The following is a 26,576-nucleotide window of genomic DNA, read 5'->3' on the forward strand; positions in this document are numbered from 1 at the left end:
AGTCTAACAGCGTACTCCATAGATCTGAATTGCATCATGATAATCTCCTTCTCCATCCTCTGCATATTCCCCTCCATTTCAACACATTTCAAATCTGTTTCCTTCGTTTTAGTTTCCAAATCCAAAGCCAGATGATCAACTTTGCTGTCCACCTTAAGAACAACTTCTGACAGACCTGTGGCTAAAGTGTGTAATTTTTTATCAAGTTGATAATGTTTTTTAATGGTATCCTGAACCATTTCTTTAACCTCCTTAATTTCTTTGCGTAAAAAGCATTTTCTCCCTTATAAAGTCCTTGAAATCCTGATAATTTATTGTAGCACCCGATGAGGCTTTTTGTTCCATTGCCATAATTAATAATTCTTACAGCCGCCTCTAGCTGTCACCATTCAATTAACTTTCGTTTTCCTTAGGTATTCAGCTGTAAATTAATACTTGCAAATGTTTCTTTCTAAGTTCCTCGAAATTAAAACAGGTGGTAGTGATGGGCAGGAGGGTTTTTGTTGTGCATCAATTGCAACCTTTAGCAGGAGCACTTAAGTTATATATTGCTCCATGGTGCTTTACGGCACTCTCTGAGCTGTTTGGAAATGTCAGCCTCTGGCCCCCAACAATCTGGGTTCTCATTTTACAGACCTTGGAAGAACGGAAGGCAGAGTCAACCCTGAGCCCGTCAAGATTGAACTTGTTGGCACTAGGCAGAGTTTGCCTGCAATACTGGTGAGGGTTCTTACAGCCTTTCCTGAATTGGGAGGACTTACTCAGGGTGACTCAAGCCTTGGTCTCCCCTCCCCCAAATGGATCCCTGCAATGTGCTGTCCTTGAAGGAACTGTTGCTGGTCCAAAATGGTGCGGACAGTTGCGGATGCAACTCACATGAGCTTCGCTGCTTTCATTGGGCTTCTGGGTGCAATTAAGATGCTAGTTGCCACTTGAAGCCCTTCAGGGCCCAGGGCAAGATTATTGTCAGGAGTCTCTCCTCTTCTCTGCATTCATCTTCTTCAGATACCTGACTATTGGCACTTGCTTCCTGGAGCACCAGCGACTGAGGGGAGAAAGTATTTCAGGACTAGTGAGAAAAGGGTGACAGGCAATGCCATTGGCTCATTCAAGAAAAGCAGCAAGGAAAAAGAACAAAAAAGGAGGCATGTCAGTGCAAGGCTGAGCAGGAAAGATGAGGTGGGAGAGAGAAACCAGCAAGAATGACAGAAAACTCTTTTTTTTTAAACAAAATTTTATTGGTTTTTAAAAAAATAAACAAGGAAAGGGGTAGTGGAATAAGTTACAAATTTTGGCAGTTACAATATGCAGGAGGTGGTCCCTCCCTCCTTACTCATACTTTTCATTTATTAATACATTATATCATTACAGATTGATGGTATTTTGTCAGCATATAAACTTTTATCTTCAAATAATTGCAATCATTTTACATCAAACAGATTTTCTTGTTCATTTTTGTGATCTGAGTTTTCTCGATATTTTTTTTTTTAATTTGGTGCTTCTAGACCGCCCCCTCTCCCAAAAGGGACCCGGGGCGGTGTACAGTCCATAGAAATATCAGAAAATACAGTAAAAAAGTTAAATATGTACAGTTTGGAGGAGGTTAAAATGCAATTAAAAGAACTGTACAAAGCTATATAAATACAAATTTTAAATCCCTAAAACAGACACAACGAATTAAAAAACCCCTAAGATAACCAGATAATAATACATTTGCCAGGAGGGACAGTTGTAATTATGCCAGGTCTGCTAATCGGAACAGGTGAGTCTTCAATTTTTGCCGGAAGGAGCGGAGGTCAGAAGTGGTTCTAATGTCGGGGGGGAGGTCATTCCAGAGGGTTGGGCCCATCACAGAGAAGGCCCTACTCCTTGGTGTCGCCCGTTGGCATTGCCTAGTGGACGGCACCAGGAGAAGTCCCTCCCTGTGTGAGCGAATTGGCCGCAGGGATGTATGTGGGAGGATGCGATCCCGCAAGTAACTAGGTCCCGTGCCATGGAGCGCTTTAAAGATGGTAATCAGCACCTTGAAACGCACCCGAAAAACCACAGGCAGCCAGTGCAGCTCGCGCAGGAGAGGTGTTACGTGGGAGTACCTCGTACTCCCCATCACAGCCCGCGCGGCTGCGTTCTGAACTAACTGCAGTCTCCGGGCGCGTCCCAAGGGCAGCCCCATGTAGAGAGCGTTGCAGTAATCCAGGCGGGATGTCACCAGCGCATGAATGACCGTGCGTAGGGCATCCCGGTCCAGTAGGGGGCGCAATTGGCGCACCAGGCGAACCTGGTGGAACGCCCCCCTCGCCACGGCTGCCACATGGTCATCCATTGACAGCCGGGCATCAAGGAGGATGCCCAAATTGTGCGCCCGTTCCACAGGGGGCAATTGTTCGCCCCCTATGGCCAGCGATGGGATTAGCTGGCTGAACCGAGGTGCCGGTAGCCACAGCCACTCAGTCTTGGAGGGGTTGAGTTTAAGTCTGTTGTCCCCCATCTAGACCCCGACGGCTTCCAAGCACCGGGACATCACTTCAACAACCTCGTTGGGGTGGTTTGGGGTTGAAATGTACAGCTGAGTATCATCAGCGTAGAGGTGATACTCAACCCCAAAACCACGGATGATCTCACCCAGCGGCTTCACATATGTGTTGAACAGGAGAGGCGAGAGGACCGACCCCTGTGGCACTCCACAAGTGAGTGGCCTCGGGGTCGACCTCTGTCCCCCTGTCAACACACATTGCCTCCGGTCGGAGAGGTAGGAGCCGAACCACCACAAAACGGTACCTCCGACTCCTATCCCCTCCAACCGGCGCAATAGGATACCATGGGCGATGGTATCAAAAGCCGCCGAGAGGTCTAATAGGACCAGGATAGAGGAACAACCTCTATCTCTGGCCCTCCAGAGATCATCAACCAACGCGACCAAGGCTGTCTCTGTGCTGTGCCTGGGTCGGAAGCCGGACTGGCGTGAGTCTAGATACTCGGATTCGTCAAGGTGTCGTGGAAACTGCTGCGCCACCACATTCTCAACAACCTTCGCTAGAAACGGAAGGTTGGAGACTGGACGATAGTTAGCTAGCTCCATTGGGTCGAGTGAAGGCCTCTTAAGTAAGGGCCTCACCACCCCCTCCTTCAAGGCGGTTGGTAAGGATCCCTCACCCAATGAGGCATTCACCAGGCCCAGAAGCCAGCCTCGGGTCACCTCCCAAGATGCCAGTACCAACCAGGAGGGACACGGGTCCATTAAACATGTGGTGGGTCGCAGCCGTCCACGCAACCTATCCAAATCCTCGGGGGCAACAGAATCAAACTCCTCCCAGGATGGTCTCACAAGACTCGCTGTTGGCGGCCCGTCCGGTCCACTGAGGGGGGCCCATCTGCTCCGGATCTGAGCGACTTTATCCTGCAGATATTCCCCAAACTCCTCTGCTCTGCCCTGCAAGGGTGCCCCCTGCGTCCTCTGTGACAAGAGGGAGCGGGTCACCCTAAACAGGGCGGCAGGGCGGTTATCCGCGGACGCAATAAGAGCAGCGCAATATCTACGTTTGGCCGCCCTTAATGCCACAAGGTAGGTCCGTAAGTAGGCTCTTACCTGTGTTCGATCAGATTCGGAGCGTGAGGACCTCCACCTGCTCTCTAGACGTCTCCTGTGGCGCTTCATCACCCTCAGCTCCTCGGTATACCAAGGAGCCCGGGTGGGTCACTGCCGCAGGAGAGGTCGCAAAGGCGCAACCCGGTCCAAGGCCCCAGCCGCCGCCGTATTCCAGGTGGCCGCTAGGTCCTCCGACCGAGCGCGGGTCAGGGCTACAGGTAATGGCCCAAGCTCCGTCTGGAACCTATCCGGCTCCATCAGGTGCTTGGGGCGGTACTAGCTTGGACCATCTGGTCCCGCCTCCTCGCGGTGGGGGGTAGCGCCAGGGAAGTCCAGCCGGAGACATGAGTGATCTGACCATGACAGGGGTGTAACAACAAAATCCCCTATACCCAAATCACTCGTCCACTGCTCAGATACAAAAACAAGGTCCAATGTGTGGCCACCTTCGTGTGTGGGGCCCTGAATTAACTGGGTCAGGCCCATGGCTGTCATGGAAGCCATGAACTCCCGAGCCACCTCAGACGCTGCTCCCGTCGATGGCAGGTTGAAATCCCCCATAACCACAAGCCTGGGGATCTCAACCGCCGTCTCCGAGATCAGCTCGAGGAGCTCGGGCAGGGCTGCTGATGTATAGCGAGGAGCCAAGTATACGATCAGCAAGCCCAACTGCCTCCCTAGGCCCCATTTCACACCAAGGGACTCACACCCGGATATCTGAGGAACAGTGAACTCCCTCGGCTCTAGACCTTCCCGTCTAGATATTGCCCCTTCTCCCCCCACCAGCAGAGCTCCGGCCCCTCCCGTGTCCTGTGTGTCTGGTGTAGTGTCATCAGGCTTATCTAGGAGGGCTTTATTTTTTTCCATAAAGGCCTGAGCCTCTATGGTTGTATTGATTCTGACTCTTGTGTCCTCCCAGAAAATTAGCATACTTTCAGGCATCAGCCATCTGAACCACACCCCTTTCTGGTATAATTTCTTCGCTAGTAGCGAATCGTTTTTTCTTCTCTCTCTCACTTTCTTAGGGATCTGTTTCAGAATGGCTATTTCTCTATCCTGGTATTTTAGTGCTTGCCCCGTTTGTGCACTCAGAATCTCATCTCCTGTGGTCTTTCTAAGGAATTTAATGTGTACCTCCCTTGGAACGTTATGTGTTCTAGCGTATGCTGAATTTACTCTATAAACCAGGTCCATGTCCCACCCCATCTGTTCTTTGTCTTTTTTGATGTATTCAGCCAAAAAGGTTTATCATAATGTCCCTTAAATCTTCATCATCTGCCTCAATCACATTTTGAAACCTAAGGAAAAAGGACATTCTTTCAAATTCCATTTTTATCTGGTGGTTCTCAAGCTCTTGGTTCCCTTTCTGCACTCCCCCCTCATCTCAGCCGTCTCCTCCTCCAAAAGATCCAGTCTCTGTGAATTATTAATCGCCCGGTCTTGGTTCTCTCTGAGCTGCTCATTCATCTCCTTTAGTTGGTTTTTTAAATCCTCCTGTCCCTTTAAAATCTGTTGAAACATCTGCTGAAAGTCCACCTCAGAAGGCTTGGGCTGGAGCAGGGAGGTTAAAGTCTGTTGTCCGCTGGGGCTGGACGCTGAGGATGTCGGGGCGGAGACTGCAAAGCCCGGTTTCCCCAGGGGTGGTCTTTTGGGTGGCATTATAATGAGCAAAGAGATAACAATGTCAGTACAGAGTGGAAACAATTAGGGAGGAAAACCGCCAAGGGAGGTTACGAGGCAGAGAGTCCAAGCAGATAGGAACCTTTTCTGTATTCAGCTCCTGGCAATAAAGTAATAAAGTCCTTTGTTCCAAGCCCAGAGTCCAATGTAACAAGAGATTTATCTGAGTGCCACGGAGACAAAGACAAGATGCCTGAAGCTTCTATGGGTGGAGTCACATTTCAGTGTCTATGAAGACGACGGAAGTGTGCCATCTTGCCCTGCTAGCTCCGGGATCAAAAGGCAAAGACCAAAGGTTTTCAAAGTTTTCAGATCATCACCTCATTTACACAATTGCAGTCCAAAATCTGCCTTTGCTATGAGTGTGATTTCGTTGCATGGCTCCCCCCCTCCTCCTCTGGGGGCAGAGAGCAAAACCGTTTAAAGCCGCTTGTCCAAGGGGGGGGAAGATCCCCCTCCCTCCAGTCACGCTTCTCCAAAACAAGTTGAAAGTCAGTTCTAAAAAGCCAAGTAAGGGAACGGGGGAAAGTTTCCACCTCACCACACAGCAGCTGCGTCCTTCAAATCTTGCTTTCTTCCAGCTGCCTCATTGCAAAGATGCCGTGGCGCCTCCCCTCTTGCCTCCCGGTGCCTAGGGCGATGTGGGGAGCCCCCCCGGCCGCTGCCAACTCAGGGGGTCCCCTGCTACACCGCCCCCTCGGCAGGAGCCCCTCCAGGGCATTCTGTGGCCCCCGGATCAGTGGGGAGCCCACCAGGAGTGCGCGGGGCGAGCAAAGCTTGCCCGTTGCGATCCGCAGCCGGAACCGGAAGGTCAAGAATGACAGAAAACTCTTGAAGAGAAGTCAGTCTAGTGTTAGACATGCTGCTTTTACAGCTTTTCCTGGAAACTGTGAGAGCTTTGAATTATTGAGCTGAGCCACAACAGAGGTGGGTTGCTAATCTTTTTACTACCGATTCAGGCGCGCTCCTGCGCATGCTCGCGATGCTTCTGCGAATGCGCAGAAGTGTCCAGATGGGTAGGTGGAGCCTCTCACCACCGCTACTACTGGTTCGACCGATCCAGGCCGATCCAGGCCGAACCAGCAGCCACAAGGATCATCTCGCTTAATCCTCTGCAATAGTCAACAAACCAATCAAGTCATCCTCATCAAGTGTCTGTCCAACCTTTTCTTAAACGCTCTGGAGATGGAGAACCCAGAATTGCTATCAATAGATTGAAAAGCTGCACAGTTTGGTTGACTCCTTTGGTTCCAGGGACCCTCCAACATCTGTTGTGAAGATTAGCAACCCACCTCTGTTGTGGCTCAGCTCAGTAATAAGGGTCCATATAAGGATTATTCATGTCATCACTAGTCCTTCTTTTCTGTAGACTAGCCATAAGTTCCTGTTCTTCATAGATTTTAGCCTACAGGTTGTTATTAATCTTAGTTGCTCTTCTCTGCACTTTTTCCAAAGTCTCAACATCTTTTTTGCAATGTGATGACCAAAACTAGATGCAGTATTCCAGGTGTGATCCTACTAAGGTTTTATAAAGCAGTACTAATATTTCACATGATTTTGCTTTTTTGGCTGCCGCTGCACACTGCTAGCTCATGTTTAAGTGATCATTCACCAAGGTCCCTCTCACAATTACTGTTTTTGATCCAGGGTTTATCTAATCTGTACTTGTACCTTTGGTTTTTCCTGCCTAAGTGTAAAACATTGCTTTTCTCCACGTTAAATTTCATTTTGTTGGATAGGGCCCATTGTTCAAGTCTATCAAGATCTTTTTGGATCCTCAGCTTGTCTTCTGGGTTGTTGATTATCCTTGCCAGCTTAGTGTTGTCTGCAAATTTAATGAGTTCCCCTTCTATTCCTTCATTTAAGTCTTTTATGAAGATATTGAAGAGTATTTGGCCTAAGACAGAACCTTGTAGTACCCCACTGCTTACTTCCCTCCATGTAGACGCAGACCCATTACGGACTACTCGTTGAGTATGGTTTGTCAGCCAGTTACAATTCCATCTGATGGTGATGCTATCTATCCCACTTTTTTCTATCTTACCAATAAGTAGGTCTATTTTGCAAAATGCCTTGCTGAAGTCTAAGTATATCATGTTCACAGTATTTTGCTAGTCTACTAATGAAAGAAGATTGGTTTGGCATGATCTGTTTTTAACAAACCCATGCTGACTTCTAGTTATTACTTTACTCGTTTCTAAATGTTGGCAGGTCTGTTTTTTTATTATCTTTTCCAGTATCTTCCCAGGTATTGATGTTAGGATGATTGGTCTGTAGTTTTCTGGGTCTGTTTTTTCCCCTTTTTTGAAGATGGAAACCACATCAGCTCTTTTCCAGTCCTCTGGTAGTTCCCCAGTGCTCCAGGAGTTTTGAAAGTACATTTCTGAGAGGACATCTGCCAGCTCCTTTTGAACTCTGGAATGTATTCCATCAGGTCCTGGTGATTTGTATTCATTAAGATCAGACAGGTGTTATCTTACCATTTTTGGCTTATTTTAACTTTTCTTTCTAGCCTGTCTTTTACAGCTATGTTTTTGATAGATTGGGCTATAGTTTTGTTTTGCGTGAAGACCGATGCAAAGAATGAGTTAAGCAGCTCTACTTCCTCTCTACTGTCTGTTACTTCCTTGCCATCTTCTCTCTTTAGTGGACCAACTATTTCCTTGGCATTTTTCCTTGTTATTTATATGTTGAAAAATATTTTTGTTTTGTTATCTGAGCCTTTGCTTTCCTGACTTCATCTTTGCAGATTTGGGCTATCTGCTGATATTCTGCCTTAGTTATGTGTCCCTCGTTCCATTTTTTGTAGTCCTTTTTTGTCCTTTAGTTACAGCTCCTCTTGGGAGTTGCCTGTTCAAAAATGAGGACCTAGATTGTTGGGGACAAGATGCTGACTCTGTAACCCACTTAGAGAGGGATGTAAAACACTGTGAAGCAGTATATAAGTCTACGTTCCATTGCAATGTATATTTCTTTAGATTTTACCTTTTTTGCCTTTTCAAGAAATTCCACTTTAGCTTTCAAGCTTTTCTTTCCATGACACATTAGTTACTAATTCTAGTTTATCAAAATCTGCTTTCCTACAATTCTTGGTTCAGAATAATAGAATAACAGGGTTGGAAGGGACTTTGGACGTCTTCTAGTCCAACCTCCTGTATCCTATATAGTCCAAGACCTTATATCGTTCTGGATAAATTGCTATCCAATCTCATCTTTAAAACCTCAAGTGATGGAGCACCCACATATTCTGGAGGGAAGCCGTTCCACTGGTTAATTGTTCTCACTGTCAGGAAGTTTTGCCTTAGTTCTAGGTTGCTTCTCTCCTTGAGTAGCTTCCATCCATTGCTTCTCATTCAGTCTTCTGGTGCTTTGGAGAAGAGGTTGATCCCCACTTCTTTGTGGCAGCCCCTGAAATATTGGAACACTGCTATCCTGTCACCCCTGGATCTCTTTTTCACTACACTAGATGTACTCAATTCCTGAAACCGTTTTTCATATGTTTTAGAATCTAGCCCTCTAGTCATCTGTGTTGCTCTTTGTTTGCACTTGACTGTTTTTTTTAAAGTAAAGAAATACAGAGATTATTTGTTAAAATCAAGGATTCTAAAAATGTGTGCTGACTTGTACTCAAAGTTTCCATCATTTTAATATCTTCAATCAATCCTTCTGTTAGTCATGATCAAGTTCAAGGTATCAGATCCCTAAGCCCACCTGTATCTTTTGAATACAATAAACATTTTTTTGTATTTTTTTAAAGGTCCCTTCTCGGCCTTCTGGGTGGTCTGTGCCTTTCTCAATCTTGGGTCCTCTACAGAGGCCAGGGAGGTTCAGGGTCCTATGCAGAATCTTAGCTGTTCCTGGCAGTGTGCTCTTCTGGAGGTTTGTGAGGTCCAGATTCCTGGGATCTGTTGGAGTCCCTCTCCCAGCTTAGAGGTCACAGCCCCGAGTGCTCTTGCCATCACTAGGACCACTTTGGCCTTGACTTTCCACTTCCTCTCCAGTCCCTCCTTCAGGCCCTGGTCCTTCTCCAGCTTCTCATCCTCCTCTTTTCTGATGCTGCTGTCACTTGACATTGCTACGCCTATCACCCCCGCTGTCTTCTGGTTGGTTGGCTGGTACCTGCCTGCCTATCAGGATCAAGTCCCACTGGACCTTAGCCCTCTTTTTTTCTACAACCTTCTGCGATTTTTCTCATATAGACTTAAGAGAGTTCAACCTCTATTCTGTACAGATATTCCGATACACAATGCCACAGCTACTTGGTTGTGTTTTTCAGTGTATGCTGCATCTTAAACCTTGCCATTATGTGTTGGATTGTCTCTGAGGCTTCTCTGCATAATCTGCACCTTGGGTCTGGTCCCATCACAAACATGGCATCATAGAGTGGCCTGCATACCCATTATGTCTTGTTTCATAATCTGCAGCAAAATCCTAGCAAGTTAGTTAATTCATCCTTTGATCCAGGTAATTTCAACATTTGTGTTGCCATCAGGTTGATGCATCTTTCTACAAGCAAGTTTATTCTTGATATACAGTATGTTGCTTTTCCTATGAAATAAGGGGGTTGTCAATCCGGCCTCCCTCAGCAACCAAGAAAGAAACCACAACTCCATTTTGCAGAATTAAGAGTACTTTTACTGGTTATGAAAAGATAGCAGTTAAACAAAGCAAGATCTGAGGCAAAAGCGCGCAAAATAATACATATCAATATGTGACCAAACCCCCTCATCCCACTGTCCAATCTGTAAATCCCTTAGGTGTCATGTGAGTTCCATCTTCAAGGAGCATCATCAGGTAGGTATGCAGGACGGTTGGCCTTGACCGACACCAAGCACTAATCTCCAGTAGACAGTGAGACCAAAACTCTCTTTTTACAATCTCTTCTGTACTAAAACTTCCCCTCCCAAATACCACCCCCCCTCCCCATTTCAATGGCAGCCAAAAGCAAATAGCGAAACAGAGGCTGACAGGGGTCCCATCAAAACCACATTCTTGTGTCATATTTGTTAAGTAAGTAAGCTCCCCGTAAGGAGAGCGAGTGTGCAGAGAAGCGTAATGAGAGTGGTATGGAAGAACACCCACAAACCAGCATACAAGGACACCGAATAGTATAAAATATAGTAGTTTGCTGTTCTTTTTTTTAAAAGAATTTTATTGGTTTTTAAACATTTATACCCCGAGTCCCTTTTGGGAGAGGGGGCGGTCTAGAAGCGCAGTATAGGGAAAGGTAAAAAGCGTACAAAGAAAATTTTGGCAGCTCCCGTGCTAGTGGTAGAAATCCCCCCAAATCTCACAATTTTTACAGTGTTAAAAACAACGTATAAAAGATAAGCATAAACAGAATCTTGTTTTACATTATATCAACCATGTGTTCAATCATCTCTTTCTTTGTCACTTTCTAGTATATCAACAATTATCATAGTATTTCAAATACATTTATTTTTGTGACCTGAGCCTTTTCGATATTGCTTCCTCCTCCCTGTCCCCAGATGGAGCCACAGCCCACCCCTCCTTCATATCTTGCACATTACTACCTTTTTCACCACCTCCCCTATTTTTGTCCTCTAGGAGAGAACTATGTTTTTTAATGAAGGCTTCAGCCTCCTCCACTGTATTAATTCTATTTCCCTCCCAAAAAATCAACATTCCCTCTGGCAATAACCATCTAAACCAAACTCCTTTATTGTATAATTTCTTTGATAAGGAGGAATACTTCCTCCTTTTTCCCCTTATTTTTTCCGGAATTTGCTTAAGAATGGTAATTTCTTTATCTTTATATTTTAATGGTCCCTCCCTTTGGGCCCCTAGCACCTCATCCCTCGTGGTCCTCCTAAGAAACTTAACATGTACCTCCCTTGGAACATTGTGTGTTCTAGCATATGCTGAATTAATCCTGTAAACCAGATCCAGATCCCACCACAACTGTTCTTTATTTCTCTTAATATATTCTGCTAAAATTGTATAATCATGATATCCTTAAGATCTTCATTTTCTGTCTCTGGTAGGTTCTGGAATCTGAGAAAAAAGGACATTCTTTCAAGTTCTATTTTTGCCATAAAATTTTCCAATTCTAAATTTCCCTTCCGGACTACCTTAACCTCCTCCCCCAATCCAGCTGCCCCCTCCTCCAACACCCCAATTCTTTGTTTGTTTTCTGTTATATGTTGTTGTACAGCTCTGAGTTCATCTTTAAGATGTCACATCTTTTTTCAACTCATTTTGACCCCTCATAATTTCCTGAAACATTTGGTTAACAGATAGTTCTTTTGAGCTCTCTCCAGTCCCTTCTTGTTGTAACAATGAAGTAATCTTCGTCTGCTGCATGCTTGGACTGGAGGTGGCAGAAGCAGGAGCTGAGAATGACTTGCCCGTTGGAGGTTTTTTGGGCCCCATTTATCTGCGTTCAGGGATGATAAGTCTTTTACAAAGAGAATGGTGTCTGTGGAGCACGTAGCTGTGCCGGTCCAAGGCGGCAGGCAAATCCAAAAGTAAAAAGTTAGTTCTCCTTCACAGTTCCAAGGCACGGAGGTACACCAGAAAGAGGAAAAGTCAAATAGTCAAAATTAATCAGGAAGACCATGTAACAGGAGCGGTCCAGAGCACCTTCAGAGTGGGTATTAAGACAATTACCAGAATTTTTTTTCCAAAGGTAGTTTCAAAAGGCAAGCTTCATTTATAAGTACAAAAACAAAGACGGAGGGGCGCCATCTTTCGCAGGGAGAAGAACAAGGAGTTCCATAAAGTTTTTTTCCTTTTAAGAAAACAGCTCAGCAGTCACCTCTTGCAGCTGTGATATCAATCTTTCTCAGACAGTTAGTACAAGTGGCAAGTCAGCCTTTATTCTCTCTCCATTCTGATATAGAGAGAGATAGTTCAAATGCCGCTTTGTCCAAGGGGGGGGGGTAAAGAGAAAGAAACACCCTCCCTCTAATCTTCCAGTTTCAAATAGATTGAACAAAAACTTACAATAGTCTGCTGCTTATGTGTTAACGATAATTAAGGAGATTAGGGCGGATCTCTCCCCACCGGCATTTCAGCCGCTCTTCTTTCGCTTAACTCTTCCCTCCCGGAGCCCATTCGGCATGCAGATGTTTCATGCCTCCACTCTGCTCCCCGGCTCATGGGGCGAGGCTGGAAACACCCCCGCCGGCTGCCGCCGAGTCTGGGGGATTCCAGCAAGCCACCCTGCGGCAGGAGACCCCTCCAGGGCCCCCTGTGCTCCTGAGCAGAGCCCACCGGGGAGACGAGCAGCGGACAACACGTCCGTCACCTACAGGAACCGGAAGTGATCTCAGTAGTTTACTGTTCTGACCCCCCTCCATCCAGTAATGAATGCCAACACAGGTTTAGCTGGAATGCCACACTTTATTGGCAGGACTATAATCTTGGTGGCTGAAAGCCCAAACACAAACTCACAGATAAGAACCTTGGCAGCAACCCAGACTCCGACAGATAAATATAACAGCTTCTCCAGCATATTACAAACAGGAATCCAAAACAGTTCAGCTCAGACATACTGCACATTACTTTAAACGGTTGTGTCCTGCAAGAAATCTCCCAAAATCTCTGTTTATATAAGCTCTTGGGAGGCGCTACGCCCCAACCACCTGAGCAATGAAGCTTTTATGAGCTTGTTTCCGGAGCAGCTGTTGCCTTCATTTCTCCGCCCGTCTTAATCTGGCATCAGAGACAAACTCCCTCCGGTCTTCCCCACTGCTCCATGCCTCAGGCACCTCCTGGTGGCCAACCAGCCTCTCTGGTCCCTGCTCTGTGTCTGAACCCTGCCCAGGGTCCTCCATAGCCAACTCATAGGGGTCGTCGCTATCTGAGTCTCTCAGCAGCTGCAAAGGATCCTGCTGGCTCACAACAGTTTACTATGTGGAAATATAGAGGTATTCAGAGTTCAATTCACAGTCCAAGTCATACACGGTTCAGTCAGTCAGTTATCAATGTTCTCAGTTAAGGAATGATCCTTCGAACACAGTCCAGTATCAAATAATCAGTTTAGCACACAAAGCAGCTAGCAGTAGCAAAAACACAGTACCTCACGATACATCCACCGATCAGCGTCTAACAAACAGTGAGCTAGCAGTCATTCTGGCTCCTTCTTATGGCTGCTTGAGGTGACAGCAACCAATCACATTACAGCAGTACTTAAAGCTACAGTACTACCATCCTGGTTTATATATTGCTGACCTAACTGTTAGCTTACATTCCTAACAATATTTGGACTTGGCAAGATAAACTAGGTGGAAACAAATAAACAGTGGAAAACTGCTTTTAAGAGCTGTGGTGGTGCAGTGGTCAGAAGGCAGTTTTCAGATCCCTAAAAGTGATACTACCATTCAATTGGGAGGAGGGGGGCCCTGGAGTCCCCTTTATTGGCAGTGACTGTGACAACTGATATTTTACAACTGGTTTCCTGGTGCCGAAATGCCTGAGATCCCATCACCTTTATGATGGCCATCTGGGACGTGGCACTTTACTATGTAACGGAATATAGCCATGGGAATGTATGTTTATTCGGCTCTCAGGGCAGTTGATAAAGGAAACATCTTCACAACTGTGTATTGGCTAGAATCTGCATTCTAACAAATAGATGGGGTCTCTACTGCTTTAATTCTACTTGCATTGCCTAAGGGGATTCAGATGTTGCTTTGACTTTAGCAGCTTCCATTCTTCTTAATAAAAGGTTCCTTTTTGAAATACTCTGTTTCAAGAGTCTTCACTTTCTTAAGTTAGAAGAGGAGCCCTTACATAAAGCAACTTATCTGCAAAATGGTCGACCAGGAGAAACAACAATTGCTCTACCGAGGGGACCCTGCAAACCATGTCTGAGCATATGGAGAACAAGGAGAAGCTGACTGCTGGAGGGAGATGTCAACACCCCCCCAACCAGAGACCTGCTCCATGTACCCTGTCAGAGAGGATGAGGTGAACCTGGAGGACTCCAAAAAGCCCCGCTGGTCAATTGGCATCGGGACAAAAGACGGCTGGAATGGGAGGACCAGAGGAGTCACTCTTACATGTGGTAACCGAAAACCGGGGCGGAAATTGGAGCTAGCAGCCCCCTCTGACCAGGAGGAGCTAAATGAAGTCTCACTGAGAGAGGATCGTCTGAAGAGACATATAACCCAGTTGGTGATGGAGATTTTGGAAAATCTCAACATCCGGGGGGAGCCAGAATGGCAACCAAGAGGCGTTGGAAGGGCGGCAACTGCAGATGATGCTGGGGGGGGGGGGCTAACCCCCCTCTGGGCCCTGCTGACCAAGCAGATGGCACAACAGCAACAGCAAGGAACCCAGCAAACCCTCCCCCCAGTTGGTACATGGATTAAGGGCCGCTCCCAACCAACCCCGAAACCTGCAATTAGACAGAAAAACTCTGGGGTGACGTTTGATGGGAACCCGAAAAAAATGGGATTCTTTGTGGCACACATGCTCTCCTACATGCAAGAATACGGGCATGATTTTCAAACCCAAGGATCCTGAATGCAAGTGGTTACGCTAGCCATAGAAGGAGGTGCCACTAGATGGATGGTGACCCTACATGATGCCGATGTGCCAGAACTGTGGGACTTCAACTGTTTCATGATGGCCCTGTGACAACATTTTGAGGACCCCTTTGAAGACTGCAAAGCACACGACCGCATTAAAGTTGTGAAGCAGGTACGCCGGCCAGTGGCAGAGTATACCGAAGAATTCCGAGACCTGGCGTGTCGTGTGAACTGGCCAGAAGATATCCTGGTAAGCTGGTTCAAGGACGGGCTGAGTGATGACCTCTAAAATGCCTGTGTGGCCCGAGGGGTACCGAACCACCTACACGAGTGGTATCTCACTGCAGAAGAGGCAGAGATCGACATGGCCAGGAACCAGTACCGAGCGGGGTGAACATGGAAGAAATCCCCACCCCAATGGAAGCAAGAGCCTTTCAATCCACAAACGGCATCTTCTCCGAAACCCTCAGCCTGCTTCAAATGTGGAAAGGAAGGGCACCGAGCTGCAGAATGCCGTTCCCAAGCACCGGCTAGGAAACCAGAGAGCACCCATTGGTGGTGGTGGGGGGAAACCTACAAAACCTGGCCAGCGCAAGAAGGAGACGGCCCTGAGGAGCAGGGAGATCGTAGAATCTCCACCCCCTCCTCCATTTGAGGAGGAAGCCCCGGCTTCTCAGCAGGAGGAACCATACTCATCCGGAAGTGATCCAGAGGATGAACCACTGGTAAGCAAACCAATTAAACTGCTTACCCTCCTCCTAAGACTGTTTATCCCCAACTGGGAGAGGGGGGTAAAAATCTCTGCTTTAGTGGACTCAGGCTGCACGTGCTGTTTGATCAGCCCAACCCTGGTAAGAAAATTGAGGATTAATGTAAGGAAGCTGAAAAGTCCCATAGCTTTTTGCCAACTATATGGGTCAATAGCAGGGGGGGGGGGAGACAGCTTCATTTGCCACTGAGCCTCTACAGATAGGCATAGGAAGCCATGAAGAAACACTTACATTTATAGTGGCACCTGGCATGGAACGGTCACTAGTTTTGGGTCTTGCATGGCTGAAAAAATGGAACCCCAAAACTAATTGGAAGCAAGGCACCATAAGAGTTCAGACGCATGTGACTTTTGCTGAGAATCCACACAAAGAAACTGAGGGGGAAGAGCACCAAGAAACAACAATGCCAACACTATGCCAACCCAGGGCACACCCAAAGAATACAAAGACTTGGCTGAGGTTTTTAGCGAAAAAGCTTCTGATGAGCTCCCCACCACCACCACTCCACTGACTGTGCAATAGAAATCCTACCCGGGGCCAAACTCCCTAAACCCAAGTTGTATAGCATGTCTCCGAGGGAGCTGGAAGAACTGAGGTCATTCATTGAGAAAAACCTAGCAAGGGGTTTCATTGAGCCAGTCTGACCAAAAATTGCAGCCCCAGTGCTATTTAGAGGGGGAAAAAGATGGCTCTAAATGTCTCTGTGTCAATTTTAGGAAACTGAATATAATCAGTGTGGAGAACATGTACCCCCCTTCCCCTCATGAAAGACATGCTAGCACACCTCGCTAAAGGGGGAAAAAATTCAAAGCTGGATTTAAGGTAGGCTTACTACTGTATCAGAATTAAAGAGGGAGATGAATGGGAAATGGCATTTAACACCCCTCTTGGGTGCTATCAATTCAAAGTCCTCCCATTCGGGCTATAAGGGCCCCCAGCAGTATTTATGCAATTAATAAACGAAGTGTTAAAGGAGCATTTATATAAGGGCTGTTTGGTTTGTATAGATGACATTTTGCTATATTCTGAGACCAAGGCAGAGCATGTAAAACTAGTCCATGCGGTTCTGAACAAACTCAGCTCTGCCAAACTTTATGCTAAACTCTCTAAATGCGAATTCCACCAAAAAAAAAATTGATTACTTAGGATACCGCATTTCACACCAGGGCATAGAAATGAATCCTTTAAAAGTGCAGGTGGTACTTGATTGGGAACCACCCAGATCACGTAAAGAGTTACAAAGCTTCCTGGGATTCTCCAACTTTTACCGCCAGTTTATCCCCGCTTTTGCCCAAATTGCTCTCCCCATCACCAAGCTTTTAAAAACAAAGGGGAAGGTAACCCGAAACAGAAGCAGCCTTTGAACTGGACAATGGAATGCCAAGCTGCATTTGAAAAACTTAAACAGCTGTTTTCAGCAGAGTCAATTCTAAAGCACCTGGACACAGAGAAACCATTCGTCATACAACCAGATACCAGCGATGTGGCGATAGGAGCGGTCCTGCTTCAGAAAAATGAGCAAGACCAATTACAACCATGCGCATCCAAAAAATTGAATGAATCTGAGCAAAGGTGGGCCATTTGGGAGAAAGAGGCTTATGCAGTTCGGTGGGCTCTTTTAACCTGGAGGCATTTCCTAGAGGAGAGTAAGATCCCTTTTGAAGCCTGGACGGATCACAAAAATTTAGAAGCCCTAAAGACCCCAAGGAAACTCTCCCCAAAACAAGTACTTCAAACGGTTTGAATTTACGCTCAGACATCTCCTGGGGTAGGGGGAAATTTCTGGCAGATGCACTATCCAGAAAACCGCAATACAATAGTATGAAGCCAGACACAATCAAACCCATGATACAAAACAATCAACTAGCCGCTAAAGTAACTACCAGATCTCAGGGAAAACAAGAAACTTTGACGGACAATGATACCACCCAAACTTTTAAAGAAGCTTTAGCCACCGATGAATAGTTTTTGAGCTGCAAATCCAGCTGCCTGATGAAAGATAACTTAGCTTGGGTGGGAGGGAAGTTGTATGTCCCAGCTAGCCAAAGACTGTGCTTAACGGCAAAGTGCCACGACTCCAAATTAGCTGGACACTTTGATTCTGTGAAAACTTTACACCTAATTAAAAGGCAATTTTGGTGGCCATCACTAAAAAAGGACACAGAGAGCTATGTAGCTAGCTGCCCTCTTTGTGCGGCAGCTAAAAGATGCCAAGGGAAAATCCCAGGACTGTTACAGAAGGTAGCTGAACCTTCAGCATCCTGGAAGGAGATTGCTATGGACTTTATTGTCGAACTATCAGAAAGTGCAGGGAATACTGTCATTTGGGTCATAACAGACCTGTTTTCAAAACAGACACACTTTATACAGTGCCAAAAGATCCCAACTGCCAAAAGTCTAGCCAAGTTATTCCGGATATACATTTATCGCCTTCATGGAGCCCCGCAGAGAATCATCTCCGACAGAGGGGATCCAATTCACCTCAAAATTTTGGAGGGCATTTTTTACTTTACTTGGCACCCACCCAAGGATTGAGCTCAAGTCACCACACTCAAACTAACGGGCAATCTGAATAATTGAACTCGGTCCTAGAACAATATCTAAGCTGTTTTATTCATTTTCAACAGGATAACTGGACTGATCTTTTACCTTTTGCGGAAGTGGCCTTCCATAACACTGTGCATTCAAGCACCAGTTTCACCCCTTTTAGAGTAGCAACAGGCCAGGATTTCAGCCCCATGCCTGAACTACCCACAGAGGAACCCACTATCCCCTCACTTAAAGAGTGGATAGACACGTTACGAAACACATGGCCAGTAGTTAGATTAGCTTTACAGGAAGCTAGAGCAGCTGTTAAAATTCAAGCTGACGAGAAAAGAGTGGAACCCAAACCTTTCCATGTTGGAGATAGAGTATACTTATCTACAAAGTTCCTGAGGTCATTGGAGCTATCAAAGAAATTAGGGCCAAATTTCATTGGACCTTTCCCTATCACGAGAGTCATCAACCCAGTAACTGTAGAATTATTCCTTCCAAAGACACCCAGGCAAGTCCACCCAGTATTTCACATCAGTTTACTCAAACGAGAAGTAATCTCACAACTCAGACCACCTGCACCTACACCACCTGTTCCTATCATGATAGAAGGTGAATAACACTTTGAAATTAAGGACATCCTTGACTCTAGGACCCACAGGGGGAAAAGCCAATACTTAGTTGCTTGAAAGCATTTACCTTCATCCCAAAATGAATGGGTAGCTAAACACCATGTTAGAGCCCCTACCTTCTTGAAAAAAATTCACTCCCAATACCCTGACAAACCTTGTTAAAATACTATGATGGAATTTCTGTTTCTATCTTTTCACCGGTGGATCTCTTCTTTTTCTAAAGAATGGCAGCATGTCAGATCCTTAAAAGTGATACTGCTATTCAATTGGGAGGAAGGGGCCCCTGGAGTCAATTTATTGGCAGTGCCTGTGACAACTGATATTTTACAACTGGTTTCCTGGTGCCGAAATGCCTGAGATCCCATCACCTTTATGATGGCCATATGGGACGTGGCACTTTACTAGGAAACGGAAGATAGCCATGGGAATGTATGTTTATTCGGCTCAGGGCAGTTGATAAAGGAAACATCTTCACACCTGTGTATTGGCTAGAACCTGCATTCTAACAAATGGGAGGGGTCTCTACTGCTTTAATTCTACTTGCATTGCCTAAGGGGATTCAGATGTTGCTTTGACTTTAGCAGTTTCCATTCTTCTTAATAAAGGTTCCTTTTGAAATATTCCATTTCAAGAGTCTTCACTTTCTTAAGTTAGGAGAGGAGCCCTTACAGCTGTACTGCAGGCTCCTTTTGCTGCCTGCCGGCTGCCTGTAATTTGGTAGTTCAAATCTGACATCCCAAGGGCTCAGTTCCAGTCATCATCCTCAAATAAATGGATGGTGTGAACATACTAGAAATAGGGACCTAGAACAGTACCTGAGTTGCTACATAAATTACCAACAGTACAATTGGACAGACCTCTTGCTGTTTGCTGAGGTGGCCTATTATAACTCTGCTATAGATGGTGCTGCTATAATAACATAGCAACACCAGATTCACCCCTTTCAAAATGACTAAGGATGAGACTTTGCACCCATGCCTGACCTGCCCTGACCACCCCCGCATTTTGAAATTAAGAATATTTTAGACTCCCATAGACACCAGGGAAAACGTCAGTATTTGGTAGCGTGGAAAGACTTCCCTCCTTCAGAAACTGAATGGGTGGACCTTAAACACATTAAAAGAGGCCAAACTTCTCAAACATTTCCACAACCAGTATCCTAACAAACCGAAATAGTACCATACTCTAACTGTATTTCTACCTTGTTTCTCTTTTATGTTGTATCTTTCCATCTGTTTTGCAGGACTAATGTCCCTTCAAGGGGAGGCAGCCTTTTCAAACCATCAGCTTCAGCTTGGCAACTTGCTGGCACCAAGGTAGAGGGAGTGGGGAACTAATGGGCACTTTGCTGTGAACTCTGCACAGAACTTAAAAGACGTCAAGACCTAGGAGAGACTAACATATACATCGACTACCAAGCTGACTGTATCAAAAATAAGCCCTACAGCCCACGTTTCAACAACCCCCATCATCCAAAACTAGGTATGCACGCCCCTTACTTCCTCAAGACCCACCACTATAGACCTTAAATGCAAGCTACTTAATGCAAGAAGACTTGCAAACAAAATGCCTGAATTCCTTCTCTTACTAAATATGGCTTTATTCAACATTATATTTGTCTGCGAGACGTGGTTGAATACATCCCTCCCAGACTCCATTACCACAGTAAGAGACTATCATGTTTACCGGTCCGATCATGAAAATCGTAGAGGGGGTGGTGTTGCTATCGTCTATAAAAAGTCCTTAAATCTAAAAAATATCCAAGTTATATAGGAACTCGCTCTTCCTGAGACCATCGTCTGCAAGCTGTCATTAAATACCACATTTTGCTTCTTATATTAGAGCCCCCGATTATGACCTCGAACATACGAACGAGCTAACCTCACTACTAACGTGGGCAGTAGCCTCCTGCCCACACCCTCGTATCTTTCTTAGAGACCTCAATCTACCTCTTATTAATTGGACCATAAATGAATGTACATCTGAACTCATACATGCAACCGTGTACAATGCTGTTACTAATGTGGAACTAGATCAACTAGTAATTAACAACACTAGACTCAACAACTGCCTTGATCTCATCTTCTGCAACAGTTTAAACTCAATTTATAGACTACAAATAAAAAAAAACCTTTTCCAGCAGTGACTGCAGCATGATTGACTTTTGTTTCAATATACTCCCTGTTGTGGTCCAGCAGGAGCCGTTGGAGCTGCAACCAGACTCCGACAGTGAGGGGCCTTCTGAGTCAGCTGTGGAAGAGGTAGAGGACCCTGGACAGGGTTCCGACTCTGAGCAGGGATCAGAGAGGCTGGTTGGCCACCAGGAGGCGCCTGAGGCATGGAGCAGTGGTGAAAGCCCAAGGGAGTGTGCTCCTGACGTCATGCCTTGGAGCAGTGGGGAGGAGACAAGGGAGTTGGTTTTGGACGCTCAGCAACGGAGGGCTAATAGACATAGAGAACAACTACACAGATACAGAAGATAATTGGACCCAGGTGGTTGTAATTAGGCTCCTCTCAAGATAGTATTTAAGGGGGGACTTTCCTGGAGACTGGTTGCAGAGTTCAACTTATCTACCAACGCTGGACAAGCATTCTCGTGCCTGTGTCTTATCTTGGAAGTCTGGATTGCTGCCAAGGTCTAGTCAGTGTGTTAATTTACTGTGAATAAATTGTCGAGCAGTATTCTTGTCTTGGAGTGCTTTGGTGTATGAAGAGGGGGGTCAGAACACTCCCTTACAAAGATAATCACAATGATGGTATCCCCAATTACACAAAATTATCTGCTACAATATCCTACCTGTCAATGACTACTTCAGCATCAACAGCAACAATACATGAGCTCACAATAGATCCAAACTTAATGTAAACCGCTCCAAACCTGATTGCAGAAAATGCAACTTCAGCAATCGAGCGGTCAATGCCTGGAACACTCTACCTGATTCCGTTGTCTCAAATCCCCATATCTTTAACTTTAAACTGTCCACCTCATACGTTTCCCTTTTTGTTGTTGTTGTTTATACAATCATATTATCTTTGCAACACATTTTACATCTTTTGCATATCCATTGTGTTTCCTTTGTCTGTACATATAAATCTTATATAACTATATTTATTGTTTCATATATCTTTTCTATTAGTTCCATATATAACATCCTTACTTTTCCTAAGAGGTCCCTAAGGGGGTGTGCATAAGCGCACCAATGTGCTTATTGTCCCTGTCCTACTGTCCCCATTGATATGTACTCATTTTATGTGTTCATGGCCATGCTATTTATATCCATCTATTTGTACCAATCTCATGTGAAAATGTCCATGTCTATACTAATACCTGTTACCTTGTACATGTTGACAAATAAATAAGTATTTAAGACCCATGGTGGCGCAGTGGTCAGAGTGCAGTACTGCAGGCTCCTTCTGCTGACTGCTGGTTGCCTGCAAATTGGCAGAATGAATCTCACCAGGCTCAAGGTTGGCTCAGACTTCCGTCCTCCCGAGGTGGGTAAAATGAGGACCCAGATTGTTGGAGGCAAGAGACTGACTCTATAAACTGCTTAGAGAGGGCTGGAAAGCACTGTGAAGCGGTATATAAGTCTAAGGGCTATGGCTATTGCTATTTGAGTTAAAAAAGAGATTTGTTTCTAGATTGATAGATATGGAAATGGTAATAGATGGACATCTTCGATGTAGGGGTTTCATGTTTCATGTCCTTTAGGCATGAAAGCCAGCTGGGTGACTATGGGGCAGGCACTGAATCATGAACTAATGCAAGGCACAGAATATGTTACACCACCAACAAAACCAACAAAATAAAAGTAACCAAGCTAAGCAAGTTTTAGGAGTGAAGACACTAGTCTTATAAGGTGTGTCTGAACTCGGTCTGGCATAAGGAGGTCACAGAAGACACCACACCCTCTGTGGTTTTGGTTACAGGGCTGTGGTATAAAGCAGATCCTTTAATTTGCTGCTGAGGTCATAGGGCAGCTGCACACGGGTCAGACAAGGTCATGATCCTGTCCCACAGACCACACAGAGCCACAAAATGCTCACTTCCTCCTCAACTGGATAGGAGAACTCAAGAGGGCAGATGTGAACTTGGAATGAATGACAGTAGCCCTTTCAAAGTCAAGAGTTAGGGCATTCTGAGTTGGGTTGAAAAATCACTGATCATCGGCTCCCAATTTCAAGCCAACATCAGTGTAGCCACATTTTGTGCCACGTTTGGATTATTCTGTCTGTTCCTCACGTTCTGTGCTCTCGGGGCCTGACTCGGTTGCAATGCAGACTGCTGGACTTGGAAATTCGCAAGGCCTAGCTGAGTCTCATCTGCAATAAATCCCTGCCAGCCTTCCTGTTGGGGTTTGCAGAGCAAGGCTTCTCCTTCATACTCCAAATGTGTTAGGAACTGTGTCCATCTTCTGAAGGAGTGCTTAAAAAAGCCAGGATGCAAAACCGGTTCAGGCTCATGTTATCTGAGACTGAAAGAGCTTCAATTCCAAATGAACCCCCTATCAAAAGAACCTTCCTGCTCTGTTTTCTCTGTTCCAGCATAACACCAGAAAAATCATGAATAGCAGTGTATCTTTCTTCCTTTTTATTTGAAGAAAGTTTTGATATTAAACACCTGATTGCAATCTGTATAATACATTTTTCATTTAAGCGGTCCTTAGTGCTCTCTGAGCTCGGTTGTTTTCTTGCATTTTTCATTTATTTTCAAAATTACCATAATTACCAAAAAGAACTTGATCCTAAATTTAAGAAGTTCCTCTTTAAACAAAGAAGGAGAAAAACAATTATGTGAATGTATACTTAAAATGGTGTGTAAGAGAATAAAAAATAAATTTAAAAAAGAAAGAAAGAGAACAAACAAAACGTATGAATCCTGAGCAATGTTCAATCATCCAAACTTGTTAACTAATGGTTGCCAGTTCTGTCTTAAACCAAATTAACTGCCTATAAAATAAGGCATTCCATATGTAAATTTAATCTACTAATAATATTTACACGTAGACGTTATCATTTCATACACAAACTGCACATTAACTGTTTATTCATTCCCCCCTATCCTGTCAGAGCTGAAGAAGCTTCTTGGATGAGAAGCAAAAAGCACCTTTGAGACTAAATGTTTACACACTCAAACCTACATATGCCTCCTTCCTCCTCCTTGTGGGAATAGAACAGGAAAAAAGAGGAAAGGGATAGTGCTCCAAGAAAGGAAGGGAAAAAGAAAAGGAGAAATAGAATAAAATGAAGGCGGGGTAGAAGAGAAATTATGTAAAGTTCAAAGATTTTTGAGCTGGACTCAGCAAGCATCAGCCCAATAGCTCTTCCTGCCAGATTCCCATGCTTAGAACTTTTGAGGTGTCGGGGTCCTTTCCTCCTCTTCCAGGAGAAAAGGAGGGCATGCCCTATACGTATTAAGACAAGTCTCTCCTAGGTCAAACCTCCCAGGTAAGCTAGACTGGAACCAGATGAGACAATTCTACTTTTTGTAAAACTACATTAATAGAATCATGCAAGTCTATCAGTTTCCTTTCTAAGCTTCTTTCTCTGACCATTAGATCACTTGGGACTCCTGCCTTGCTTGTCTGATCATTCCCTCCTTCTCTCTTCCTTCAAGGCCATTCTCACACACCATGACTTCTGCCTCTTTGGAGGGAAGGATGCTGTGAGGACAGAAAAGATGTTCACTTAGAGGAGTGAGTTTCCATTGAGGCAAATGCACAACAACTTCCTCTTTTTACACATGGTTATTTTGGAAGGCGGCTCAACTTTTTTTGTTTAAATAACAGTATCCGCCCAACTTACTATACGGGCCTTCATCTTGAAATGCATTAGAAGCAACATCAGAGCAAAATTTCATTTGCTCAGTTCCTTACCTCGTCTTCTGGGTTCTGTTCCCCTGGGCAGAAGAAATAGTAGCGTTGGAAAGTTGGATCTCTGAAGATGCGTTGCTGGCTTCCTCGTGGGTCAGCTCCATAAAAGTGCCATTAGCCGCGTAAGCCAGCAGCTCATCACTGTCATCATAATCAACATAAAGACCATCTATTTCAGGCCCAAAGGTGTTGATGGGTTTCACTGGAGAAAAGATACTATTCAGGGTCTTGTTCCAGATGGATTCTTTCGAATCTGATCTCTTATCCCCAAAGCTGTGGAGGATTGCATTTTCTGAAAGGATCTCTTGGGAAGGGAGAAGGGAGTCCAGTTCGCTTCCATTTCCTTCCACCTTATAATTGGTTTTAGTTGCATTTGATTCTGGAATGAAAGGGGGGGGGGAATCAAAGGTAACTGAAGTGAACAATTGGCCAGATTCAAAAAATGAAATAGAAAATGTCAGTTCTGCTCAGACTCCCAATGTTCTACTGTGGTAATCCAGAAAACCCTTGAGATAAGGATTGTAAATCCAATTTTTATAATTCCATAACGTAGATGGAGACTTTTGAGGTTGAGGGATAATGTTGGGTTCACACACTACATCCCATAGTTTTGCTGTAAAAATAAAATTTGATAATCTAGAGTTACTTGGTCCAGAAAACCTGGCGCTCTGGACATGGCCCAATTTGACCCAGTAACTTCAATGGGACTCATCCAGATTTGGAATAAAATTTAACAACAGAGGGCTCTGTTTCTTACACAATATGGGAACAACACAAACAGCAGAAACTTTTTCATTTAAACTCTTCAGACTGTTTTAAGGGGATAACAAAGTGTGACAAAATTCATAGAGATGCATGCAGGTGAAAAAAGTGCCCATAATTTGCTCCAACGAAGAATGTGATTGTTGTTTGCTATACTATAGTAGCCATTAGGATGGCAAACATGCTTGCTAAATATTGCACAAATAGACTGATGAAATGGGTAAAGGATCAAGGTTGTTGTTTTTTTAACAAGGAATACTGTGTCCCTTCCTGAATGAGACAGCAAAGATTCTTCTGGGATGGGGTGACATACAAGGAATTTGGAGGGCTGCACAAGCCACGGAGGCCCTGGGCAATGGCCACTTGAGTGTAAGAAAAGAAAGGGAATGTTATGTGGCCCAAGGAGTCCAGAGAGCTGCCCAGAATATGGGGAAGAAGTGGGGGGGGGGAGACATGGGAGGCAGGAGCCGAAGGATGCACTTTGTTCAAAAGGAAGAGGTCACACAGAAGAGAAGGAAGTATGGTGTTACATATGAAGGAAATGCACTGAGACCAGGAATCTGAGGGTCCAGCCAGAGTGCCTGCATAGGAATGGAAGGGAGCGGAACATTATTGGAGCAGAGTTAGAGATTGCCAAACTAGGCAGATGATCTGGAGAAAGTCCTTCTGGATTAATTTCCAAATGTTTGTAGAAGGAAGACACAATAATAACAGGCAAATTCAACTACTTGCACATCTGTTGGAAAACCAACTCAGCCAAAATGGCAAGGTCCCAAAATGTTCTTCTGTGGCCTTCCTGGCTTTATTTTGTAGGAGGCTGATGAAAAACAAGGATACTGATTCTCCCAAATCTGATTGCAACCCCTGGAAAAGCGGTAGGATTCTTGCAAGGAAGCAATTCTCTTTTCTTAGGGTCCTAGAGAAAGGGGAACTGCTCATACCTCCCCCCAGGTTCAGAAGATCCAACTTTAACGCCCTAAAAAAAGTAGTGAGCAGACTCCCAAGGGATGCCAGAACCATAGAGGCCTGGATGGGATGCAAGAGGCTTTGGCTCACCCAGGCAACACTGAGTGGCACCGGAAACCTTCCATCTTTGGTTCATGATGGGGTGGCACACAATCTGGGGATCCACCTGGATCCAGCTTTGGCTAGAAGGGCTTTGTGTGCAATTTCCAATTGTGCATCAGATGTGCCTGTTCCTGGCCTGGAGAGGAGGGTCTGCTCATGCCTTAGACCCCTCC

At 45.1% G+C, this 26,576-nt stretch overlaps 1 protein-coding gene across 8 annotated transcripts in view; it reads right to left on the minus strand.

Moving 5' to 3' along the window:
* Window positions 1-26,576, minus strand: part of ADAMTSL2 (ADAMTS like 2) — a 104,850-nt gene that overhangs the window by 39,772 nt on the left and 38,502 nt on the right. For all 8 annotated transcript variants that reach the window (XM_081967472.1, XM_081967470.1, XM_081967471.1 and 5 more), the window contains one exon: window positions 24,577-24,952. In XM_081967472.1, coding sequence (XP_081823598.1) covers window positions 24,577-24,952 — 376 coding nt within the window. The remainder of the gene's footprint in view (window positions 1-24,576; window positions 24,953-26,576) is intronic.

The sequence above is a fragment of the Natrix helvetica genome, assembly GCF_964273705.1.
Source record: "Natrix helvetica genome assembly, chromosome: 15".
NCBI classification, from domain to species: domain Eukaryota; kingdom Metazoa; phylum Chordata; class Lepidosauria; order Squamata; family Natricidae; genus Natrix; species Natrix helvetica.